Source organism: Lineus longissimus, chromosome 5 (genome assembly GCF_910592395.1).
Source record: "Lineus longissimus chromosome 5, tnLinLong1.2, whole genome shotgun sequence".
Classification (NCBI taxonomy): Eukaryota; Metazoa; Nemertea; class Pilidiophora; order Heteronemertea; family Lineidae; genus Lineus; species Lineus longissimus.
In genome coordinates, this window is record NC_088312.1 from 6,440,110 (window position 1) to 6,451,929 (window position 11,820).

An 11,820-nucleotide genomic window follows, 5' to 3' on the forward strand; every position below is an offset into this window, starting at 1 on the left:
AATGCCCCTGCTGGTCTCAACTTGTCACAATCTTGTCCATTGACAATACAAAGTTATCTTTGTGTGTGGGCAGGAAGCCAGTAATAGTTAAGCTATCAATTTTAATTGCGAAACACAAACCCGTTTGACACCGTTCCCACCATCTCTCGGAGCGTGTGGAGAATAAAGAAAGGTTACCCTTATCGGATCAAATAATGTTAGACCTTAGAGTAACTAGACTGGGTTACTCTAAGGTTAGACCAAATTCCAGAGCGGCTCTATAGTCTCCAGGCCCATCCTATTCTTGGCACAACTTGGCCGATATCGGACCGATATCACGCCGATGAGTAAAACGACATAAAGGGCACTCAGACTTGGGCCTCTATCCTTCCTATTGACCTGGTCACATTATAGGTACAGTATGTTTCAAAACATGAACGCGGATTGAGGATTGCTCCGAAGTAATCTTTGCTATCGAGCTCGTTCATTGGTCTGCTTTGAGATGGACTATCAGGTGTGGATCTGCTTGTGCTGCCCTTGGCTCGGGGTGTAACCGCATTTGTTATCTCGCCAGGTCTGGTTGCGACAATAATCTGCGATCTCATCAGGTCTGGTTGTGGCAGCAACTGCAGTCTCATCAGGTCTGGTTGTGACAGCATGTTATGGTATGATTGTCGGAGTATCTGCTGTCTCTTCAGGTCTGGTGTTCTGATTTCATGCAATCCCTTTATGAATCAGGTATTCACCATGTGAGACACATATTTCCTAAGGGTGGAGACAAGGTCCACCCTGTAGAAACATGCTGCACTGCGTTGGGAGAGTACACATCTAGATCAGACAGAGTACGCATAGTGAAGGGGTATGGCACATCCAGCAAAGACTTGGTACACTCTCTGGCAACATGGCGAGCTATGAAGGGGAGGGCACATCCAGAAGAGATATGGTGCACTACTGTCTCATTGGCCGAAAGTCATTTCTGTAGGTAACAATATAGAGCGACGGTAAAATACATAGGCCAGTTGTGGTGGAAAACAGAAATGTCCTCGTTTTTCACTTTCGCTCCGATGTCTTTGAACAGGTTGACAAGTTCATGTACAACAGGGTGGCCCAGAATTATTTTCCCTCACACAATGGATACACAGCTTTTCAGTAGAATTCTATTGTGCAAGGGAAAACCTTTCTGTGCCCCCTGTAGAGTTCCGTGAGTTTCCTCATCAATGATATTTTGATAGGACCCCCCCCCCAAGCTGGCGCCATCTGAGCTTAAAAAGTGGGACTACGCGATTACTTAAAATTAAAAATTACCCCGTCTCTGATTTTCCCCCGATCATACAGCAGATGACCAAAAGATTCCTTCTTTGTAGATTTGACAAGCCTGGAAAGAATTTGTCTTGGGCAGTAAATGATTATTCGGTCATCTGGAGTGGAAACCAGTAACCGGTTCAAATCGAAGTCCTTTCCCCAGGTACTTTCTCAATCACCAACAGAAGTCCCAGGGAGCGAAACGATTTCGATTTGCAGTGAAACGATTTCGATTTGGAGCGAAACGCCTGGGGGCGAAAAGGTCAGGGAGCGAAACGAGCGCATACCCTATTGAATGCGTGGAGTGTGAAAGGCAAAATGGATGCAGCCCAGGTCGCCCTCGGTGCAGTGGTCACCACTGTTTTCCATCCTGTCGGCTATGCGAAAGTATTAATTCAGGTATGAATGCAATAAACTTAAAGATCAGTATATTTGACTTCCGGAGAAGTTGATGTCAAAGAAGGCATCATTACTAAAAACCATTTGGTTAGTGTTTCTGAGTGATATAATTTGTCGCTTCAGTTTTTTTCTCGCCAGGTTCCATCTCGCTGTGCATTAGTAGTGTATCATGTACACTGTACATGCTAAGTGCATTCTCCTGCATAAGTTGGGGACAAGTCCCCATCTCTAATCTGTCATTTAGAGCCAAAACAAACCTAAAGATTTAACAAACAAAAGATGTGGAATGTGACCAAGCTGTCTTTTTTGGTGTTGATTTATTGTGGCTCTCAACGGTGCTGGGTTAGGCCTTGGACAGTCCATGGCAGGCATATCCCTCACACAATGAGTGACAATCTGTTCTTGATACCGACCTGCAATAGTATGTAGGCCTATGCAATATTGTGTTCAAATCATATCCGAAATATTTGCCTTTCTTCAGTATACAAAGATTTGACCTCTTTTTCTCAGCTGAATGAATGCAGGTTCTACACCATGACCATTTGTAAGCTTGTGAAGACTAACAATGAATTGGTTATTGTTCACTTGAGACTAACCGGGAAAATGGTCATTTAATAATACACCAAACCATTCATGAAATCACGTGTCAGTGAGATGGTTTTTAGTTGAATATTTGAAATGTTGGACAAGGGTTAAAAAAGAATATTAATGTTGATCAGCTGTTGGATGTCTGTCTACCAGTGACTTGTTGATTTGCTGAAAGTCAGTGAAGTCTCTCTCTCACCCGTTCATTTGCTTTGATTAGCAATGATGCAGTGGAGCTAAAAAAAGGGGGAGGAATGCAATGCGAATCATCGACATCTCCTTACAATCTTTTTCTGTTGATTTTCAGCTTGGCCATGAACCAATAGCTCCACAGCCCACGACTACCCTCTTTGGGAAGGACGTGTTAGGTTTTCCAAATGTATTCAAATACAGTGAGTCTCCAACTTCTAAAAATGATACATAAATTGACCACGCATCGATGATATAAGCTAAAAAATGATAACCAAGATACTTGTCTTGGCTTTGACAACTGCTGTCAAATTTCCCCCCACACTTGCCTTCGGGTGGAAGCTGAATGAAATGTACAGTGCTTGATATGAAGTCATTACTGTAGATGTCCCAGACAGAAGTGCACATAAAAAAGGAGCTAATGTTCAGGCAGAATTTTATCATCCTACCACGTGCTGTACATTATAGAGGTTCCACTTCACTGCGAGCTTATGGGGAATGTAAGTTGACATTATTGATGATGTCAAAGCTGTGTATTGGGCAAAGCAACAGTTGCAATGCAATGAAGTGGAGAAGGGAGTGGATCTGTTCTGTTAGTTGCTGGCTGACTGTATATTGTAATTTAGTGTTAACTATGACATTTTTGCGCTACTAAAATTTGTTGTTTTTAGTTCGCCACATCAAGGCTGTGGATGGATTCCGAGGTCTGTACCGCGGTTTGGTGCCAAGGGTGGCGAATGGTCTCGTTGGAACTGCCATGTCAAACTACACTTCTGAGGTAAGAATGTGCCTGGTTAATGTAACTGCGCTACCAAGGTAAGACAAGGTAAGAAGATGCCTTGGTTATGTAACTACCCTTCGGAGGTAAAAACTAACTTGTACATCAGCACCACTCCAGGTCCCTGGATGGCTCAAAATGGGTTTGGGTTGCCTATCTTTCAACTTCAGGCTACCAAGATGATACAACATGTATAATGCCACTTCAAGAGTGCTGGAAATCAAATATATTACCAAAGCTTTTCAATTTGTTTCAGCTAATCAAAGATCTTGCATCAATAAAAGAAATAGAAGAAGAAGATGACAGCTCTTTCAAGAAATTCTGTGTTACTGTAAGTTAAATCAAGAGTCATTTGACAATCTTTGTGTGTTCTAATTCATGTTGGGATAAGATCGGGACAACTGTTCGGCTGTACGAATTGTGCTCACATGTCGTTTGCGATTGGTTATTTGTCAAAGTAACTGATTGGCTGAAACATGTGGCGTGATGTGAATTAATATTTCAAATACAAATACTTGAAATAACGCTTCTGATAAGACTACTCATAGTCTTCTTCATACTGCAGAGATTGATGCTTTGAACAGATTGATGTCTTTGGGCAGATTGAAACAAGAGCCTGGCTTTTCGAGGATAGTGCTGGCTAAGCTCAGTCCTACATATCCTAATCATTTCTTAATAGCAACGGTAACTCAATTCTATAGGATTTCAGTATTTTGTTCATTTGCTGACATAGATTCCTGGTCATTTCAACTTCAAGCGCATTCCTATGGAAATTACCGGGGTAATACAATTTTCAATTCCAGCGTATGCTTCATAGACAAATTTTATAAGCCCATTCATCAATATTAATTGCTAATTACTTTTTTTCAGACCTGTAGGGAAACTGCTGCAAGGTGTGCAGGTGTGATTATTAGCCAGCCTTTTCATGGTGAGTAGAAACTATAAAATAACACAATAACTAGAAACTCTGAAATGAAACTTTACCATTGACAACTAGAAACAAATGAGAGTGATGCCATGCCCTAAAGTCGGCAGTACCCTGTTTGTAGTCTGTAGGTTGTCACCTGTTGCTTCCTGTCTAGCTGGGTGATGTTGTCAGTCTGGGTGTTGCAACCATTGTTTTTCCCTTTCCATACCTTGGTTGTGAGTGGTGAGGGGCTTGCACCAGTTTGGCAAATGGCTTAATTGCCATTCTTTAGTTCATACCAGCCTGAATTGATGGTAAATGCAATAAAATCATCATTATTTGTTAAAAAACCCTGACCTTCCAAGTTGTAAGTTTATCTGGGCAAAATTGCCTGACTGATATCTTCGTCATTCATTTCAGTGATTATGATTCGGTCCATGGCACAATTTGTTGGAAGAGAAACAGTATACAAGTGAGTTGATTCAACAATTAACACATGAATATTTACATTCAAAGTTTGTAGCTAAATGTCAAATAAGTAACCCCACTAGAACATTTTCGTCAAGAATTCTGAAAACAGTCCGAAACAGGATCCTGGTTTTGTTCAATTTAAACTTAGAGTGGCCAGATTAGCACAAATAATAATGTGAGTGGAGTAGCCCTAGTGTAATGGCAGCAATTCCTACTTAAAGGTTTCGAATTTGAACTTATATCATGTTTTAATCACATCGTTATTTTATCTTCTTTCCATTTCCAGTGGCGTTTTCTCATCAATAGGCGAAATTTGGCAAAAAGAAGGAATTGTGGGATTCTTTTCGTAAGTGGTTATGATGATTTTTTTTTCTTCTTGACAATGTTTTGAATTCACCAATTTAAGAATTAGTAGTGTCATAGGAGCCTGATAGCCTGGTGATTAACACTGCTGGCTACCACACAATAGGGCACAGGGAGAACCGATGAGTGTTTCTGGATGAACCAGCATGGCTTTAAAGGAAATTAAACTCTACCTCTGGCCAAAGATGGAGTCACAAAACTTGCAGAATGTCATGATGGATCGGCTTGATCTTTACTTTTCTTATTTCAGTGGTTTGTTACCTCGTCTGCTCTGTGAGGCGGTGACTGTTTGGCTCTCAAGTTTAGTGTGTTATGTTGTTAACACTTATGTAATTGAAGATAAGGTAGGTAGTGAAAAAGAGAAAGACATTTTACTCACTTAATGACTTATTCTTTCTTGGCAATAAATATATTGGATCGGCCAAACAGGCCATGGGACGAAAAGATGTCATATGTGATAAAATTTTGGGAGCGAAGTAAAAAGCTCTTATCATTTTGAATTAGTGATAACATCACATCAGAGCTGACTTGTTTTTCATAATAATCAGGAAATTCTATAGCGACGTTTCAGATGCCGCCATTTTTAAAGAATATGTCAATAACCTCAGATCAGTATTCTTTAGTTTTAATACTATCTGTACAGTTCAATTAAAATTTTCTTATGCCACATCACATTAGGATATTCAGAAAGCTGCGTCTTTTCACCCGTTCTCCGAGGTGAGTTTCAACAAGTATAATGCACATTTGTGACCCATCACAGCAAAACGAGGCGCATGTCGCTCTGAGCTTGGCAGGTTGAGACGGACTGTCTGTTCATTTCTCTATTGTCTGCCTTTTGTGAAATATGAGCACATCATTCTCTTCCATTATCTTCTTGTGTCATTTAGGCTCTTCTTCTGTGCGACAAGCGCCTGGTTTTGCTGTGACGGGTCACATTTTTGTAGCACAGGCTTTTGCTAGGCCTGTGTTCTATTACACATTATGTAGTCTTTTTTTTACTATGCCTATTGTAGCATGTTTTTAAAAATTATTATCAATGATCCTCAGTCATATTTCACCAGAATGGGCATATCACTTGATAAAATCTTTAAATTCCTCTATTCCAAGTGAATGGTAAGGTAACAGTGTTCATTTTATCGAAGGCACTGCAGTTGGTTTAAATAGTCCACAACGTTTCTCCTTGTTCTCTCAAAAATGTCTTTAGGTGGACTTTTTAACTCCATCCATCCATCAAATTAACATTGGTTCCTATTTTACATGGTGTTTATCGTGTGGGAGGAGCCTGATATGGAGGTTTTCAAATTTGCAGTGGAATTAGTGAATTGTAAAACAAGCTCTTTGCTAGAATACTGAGTTATGTTTAGCCGCAGGCTGAGTTGTGTTTTGCCTGGCGCCACAACAGGTAGAGTGGCTGCATTTCTGCCATTGAAGCTCTAATGGGAGAGTTTGAATGAAATTTAGGGTGCAGACTTGATAGTATTTGTTGAAGTGACAGAAGCCTTACTGGTGCAATATGAGAGGATCAGTAGCTTGAATGTTCTACGTGTGGTCTTCAGTCTTTGTATTGTGTTTGCAGGATATGAAATCTTACACAAACGCAGCATGCGGGGTGAGTAGACCGTGTAAGCCTGCTTGGCCATGCCTGATTTTAACCTCGTTTCTCATAAGAGTCAACTTGTAAAGTTATTTAGAAAACAACAAAGGAGCATTCATATATTTCTGGCTCTTCCAGAATCATGGTTATCATCAATTATGGCCTGGGCTGCTTTGCTTAACTGAAATCCTTTTTCCTAGAAATTTGTTTTTGTTGTTGCTTTAATACCATATTCTCGTGATTTTTCTTCTTGTTTTGATTTCTACATTTGGCGTTGTTTGTGCTTGCTGTAAAAAATGCATTTAGTGGCCACTGCATAAAATCAAAGGAGGCCAAGATTTGTATCTTGACATGGTCATGACCAATATTAGTGACATGGCCTTGTGTTCAATTTCTGGTAATTGTCATGGTGGGCTAGTCAAGTCGTTACGTTAATATCATAACCCACCCTGTCAGAGGGGCACAGTGGAAACATCACCGCCTGTCACCTCTGAGATCCCAGGTTTTATTCCTGGTCCCGGTACACTCATGTGATAGAAGTAGTCTCTCTCCTCATTTAAAGCTTAAAGTTAGATCTTTACAATGTGTTAATGATAAAAAATGAAGACATAATCTGGTCGCAAGTCAGGAAATTTGAGGCCACACTGTCCGAATTGCTATGTGATCAAGTCAACATTTAAATGAACCTGTGATGAATTTTGTATCCTAGATAAATTGCTGATTTGGAAAATGATTCAAATGTGCTTGTCATTAATTTACTTTAATTTAATTGTTGAGGCACAGCTTAGTAATGGAGAGCTATGGTCTGGATTAGAAAAAAATTGAGTTAAATCAAATGGAACCTTTCGTTTTCCTTCTTCAGCTCCTGGTGACTCATCTAACGTACCCATTCACACTGGTTGGTAACTGCATGGCTGTGAGTGGCAGCGGGCTGAAGGCTGGACATCCACCATTTATGCCTGTCTACTCTGACTGGTATGACTGTTGGTCACATCTTAACCGACATGTAAGTATTGACTCAACTGAAACTGCAAGGATGCAAATTTTAAGGCATATGCTGGACTTTCATGTATTGTGGTTGCCCGATCATCAAGTTTTCTTGGTAAAATTGATCCGTGAATCAATTTGCTGGACTTCAGAAAGGTAAATTAGGGCTCTGTAAGTGTGTAAATGTGTACTGAGTGTACTGCTCTATGCATGCGAATCATGGAAGATGACCAAGAAGATCAACAAGAAACTGGACACTTTCCAAACGAAGTGCCTGAGGAGAATCCGAGGCATCTACTGGCCAAGAACAATCAGTAACGAAGACCTACTGAGAGACGCTAACCTGAAGCCCATATCAGAATTGGTGAAGGAACGAAGATGGCAATGGTTGGGCCATGTGCTCCGAATGCCTGCAAACGCATTGCCAAGGAGAGCACTCACATGGACACCACAGGGGAGACGGAATAGAGGCAGACCAAGAGAGATAGTAATGTTCCCTTTAGTAATCTCACCACAGTAATGATCCCAGTTGCAATCTCATCACAGTAATGATCCCAGTAGAAATCTCAACACTTTGAGTACAGAGGAGTCCAAGACGTGACTTTTCATTGTCCTGGAAAAGTTGTTCTGCATGTTTTATAATTTCTTACATTTTACTGTTTACTTTTCAGGGCAATCTGAAGCGCGGCTCAAGTTTGTTCTTTAGATATTACAAGGGCCCAGTGATCATGAAGGGCGGGAAACCAATCGCAGCAACAATGGTTTTCCAGGATAGTTTTTAAAGCACATGGACGTTAGGAATAACACTAGGTTTCAGGATTATAAATTATTAGTTATACACCCATAAAGGTGTAGGTTGTCTTATCCTCATAGACTCTTAAGGGAATTGGATAATTATTCAGTAACCAAACAAAGATCTACTGAGATCTTTCTCATCAGGATTAGATGAGGACTTTATTATACTTGTACAGTACCCTGTAGTTGGCCTAGTTTCCTCTGGTGCATGGATGTTTTCCAATCACTGAAAGGAATGATTTAGATTTCTGATATGAGGGCATGTTCGACTCTAGAACAAAAGTTTATGATACAGATCCTTGGGTGGTTAACCACTTTGCTACGAACCTTATATTGTGACAGTTTTATAGGGTACACTTGAACACTTTAGCAGTCTATGACGTCTTTTGTAATCTACGTGTTTTCAATAATGCATGGCATGACGTCATGCTGGATAGCATGACACTTTGAACGGCAAAAGCCAAGTGGTTAGAGACATATGTATAGAGGAAAATATCATAGCAGACACCACACTAAGCAGGACACCCTCTCTAGTAGGGACACCAATTTCGATCTCAAAGTTGTCCTTTCCATTCAATTTGACATCTGTAGTCAGGAAATGTCTCTATTAAAGGGGATGTCTCACGCCAATGATTCGGCCTACTTTTTACATGTTCTCGGGTGGTGAAAATGAAATGTCTCATTTCTTATTCATAAGTCAGATCAGTTAGCTAGATTAGGCTTGCGGAACATGTGGACAATAATGGTTCCATTCAGTAACTTGCGTATTACTTGATAATGATAGGCGTCGGATATTTTCGCTTTTGCTATGTATGTGGGGATATATTGTGTGAATGCAATTCAGCCAATTGAGAGGCACCTGCACCAAAGGCCTATTTTACTTCATAATAGTCCAACATGTATGTTTAGCAGCCATGGCTCATCTGGCTTACTTTGACACAGTATTTTAACAAAACTGTTACCTTTCTGGCTAGGTGATTGACCATAGTCAATGATTGTGAATAAACAATGTACAATGTGACAGAAGATGTTTGAAAATATGAAAGAATTTTATATCACAATTGTGTTGTTGGTTTTAGTCCAAGGTCAGGAGGTGGACTCTGTCACATCCACTCAAGGAATCTAATCTAGGTTTTGTCCTGCTGAGAGCCTGTTTTAAGCAAGTCTAAACACGCCTCTTCTGGGACTGCTGATCGGCGGAATGGAGATCAGGTAACCGTCATGGAGTGGACCATGTGTCGCGTCCACCCAAGGAATCTTATCTAGATTCAATCATGCTAGACATTCAGCCTGTCCTGTTGAGCCTGAAAAATGCTGCATGGGACTTGGGAATGTCAAGCTTCTCTGGAGCAACCATCCAGACCAACCATTTGCAAGGCACCAAAACCTTCGAGACATTGTGCCCATCTCCCATCGGCCACATCGCAGGACGCGAGTATCCAGCAAGAAAACAAGTCTGTTGTGAGAGCAATGACCTCATTTATTTAATACATGTTCATGGAATGAAGAGTTAATAAAGGACTAATGACTTCGCAGAGGATGTAGGCTGTGACTTCGTCCTCAGACCTAGTATCTGTTTGAAAGTTGTCCTACAACTAGGTTTTTTGTAGTTTCAAACTTTGTATTGTGTCATTTGTGTCCAAGTCGTAGCAAAGATTAGAGTTTATGATGCTGTCCCTGCTATTGCTAGAACAGATCGTATACAGAGAGTGTCCTTCTCCCTGGTACCAAATATATGAGTTGGTTGTGCTGTTATGCCTGTTATAGCCAGTTCAAAACCTTTTGCGAATGTAAGTCTCCCATTCGGACCTGAATGTTACATTTTTCATCTTATGATCACTGTGACACTCATTTCTATGTACCTTATAATGGGCTATCTCTTGTTCTGTCTCGCCCAGTATGAACTTAACTAATGAACACTGTGTTCTGAATCTGTTAGAGCTTGGTCAAGTCTTATGCCTCAAGCTATCCCTGTTATGGCTAGGTCAAGTCGTCTTTTATACAATCTTGATAATCTTGCAAAGACTGTCATTATCCCCGGTGGTTGAGACACAGATATAAATACTAGTACTTGTATATTTGTTCACAGCATAATAAAGATGTGAGGATTTTTCATATCCTAGTCACAGTAAAGGTGTGAAGAGGTTGTGATGTTGTCCCAGTTGTCATAGCTAGGTCAATCATATTATAAGGGCATGATTACCTCACCAAAGATAGTGTCATTGTCCCTGTTACCCCTAGATACAGAGATATGTCGTAGAGAAGTCGTAGCAAAGATACTCCGTGTGCTGCAGTCGCAACCTTTGTCTTTGGAGACCATGACTGCGTTTGAAATTATTCATGAGTAGCGGTGATGATCACAAAGACACCAGTTGTGACAAAGGGCACATCAATGAAGGCAGAGAATATGAGGGTCCTGATAGTTCCTAAGTACATTGGGAGTGTTCCGTTTCCCCAATTTTTGACCTGAATGTGTCATCGTCGTCATCTGATGAGCCCATGTGATTTCTTGTGATTATTCTGGCTCGCCCAAAATGACATTCCCCTTTGCAGAATGTATCTAGGGATTGTTCTTGTCGCCCCCTCCCGTTTTGAGACCACCGCGGCCCTTCCGGAATCAATCAAAGCCGAAGAATGGTGAAATTCCGAAGTGGCCGTGATGGGCCGCAAGACACTGACACATCAGCGCATCTATGTGAGACTGGGGTATATCACATTCATTGTTCTGTTTCGACTATGCTGAATGTGATTTTGTCAAATTCTGATCCTAGAGACGTTCACTACTGTTATGTGACCTGAATCTCATATTAATTTTTGACGGGCTATGTATAACTTGTGATTGATTTTGTCCGTCTATATCCCAGGCATTCGTTGCTTTTTTACTCGAATGTGACATTCCATATGACTTTTTTTTCCAGCAATGTGATACCCTCTAGTCTCAACCACTGTCTTCGAGGCCATTAGGGCCCGAATCTATCAATACTATGCCAGAGAATAAAACAAAATCCCGAAGACACCGGCTGTGACAAGCGGCATTCGCCGATATCTTAAAAAGAATGTGACTTGTCAATCTAATGATCACTGCCATGCCATGTGCTGGGCCATTTTGATAGGCAATCTCCGATTGCGATCTGGCGGACCTGCATGGTGGAGCAGAAAGCCGAGACGACTCTTGGCCGTTTCTGCTCAGAAAATGGACCCGCCCTACAGTGAGGGAGAAAAGTGAAAGATCTCTCAAAACTAAAAAACGGGGTCATTGCAGCCTTTATCTTCAAAGCTAATGTAAGGTTTTGTCTGTAAGATTGTCAGTTTAAGGACTATAAAAGGCCCGGTTTGTGAAGCAAAACACATATTTGAGGATTGATTTGACGACCCAACACCCCGCAAAATGTTTTGGACCAGGCTGTACTATTTCGTGATATTTCGTGATATTTCGGGTAATTTCGGCGCCCGTTTCAACCCTCAGGGGAG

General features: G+C 40.9%; 1 protein-coding gene across 2 annotated transcripts; it reads left to right on the forward strand.

Moving 5' to 3' along the window:
- The first annotated feature begins 1,593 nt into the window (after positions 1–1,593).
- LOC135488375 (mitochondrial carrier homolog 2-like) lies at positions 1,594–9,410 on the forward strand. Of its 2 annotated transcripts, none has more exons than XM_064772963.1 (11): positions 1,594–1,680; positions 2,573–2,657; positions 3,126–3,232; positions 3,489–3,563; positions 4,103–4,160; positions 4,560–4,611; positions 4,897–4,956; positions 5,224–5,317; positions 5,652–5,690; positions 7,430–7,573; positions 8,226–9,410. In XM_064772963.1, the coding sequence occupies exons 1-11, from the start codon at positions 1,600–1,602 to the stop codon at positions 8,334–8,336; spliced, it is 906 nt and encodes a 301-aa protein (XP_064629033.1). In that variant the 5' UTR covers positions 1,594–1,599; the 3' UTR covers positions 8,337–9,410. The 2 variants fall into 2 exon arrangements, with proteins under 2 accessions (XP_064629033.1, XP_064629035.1); XM_064772965.1 differs by lacking the exon at positions 5,652–5,690 and adding an exon at positions 6,550–6,582.
- Positions 9,411–11,820: the final 2,410 nt, after the last annotated feature.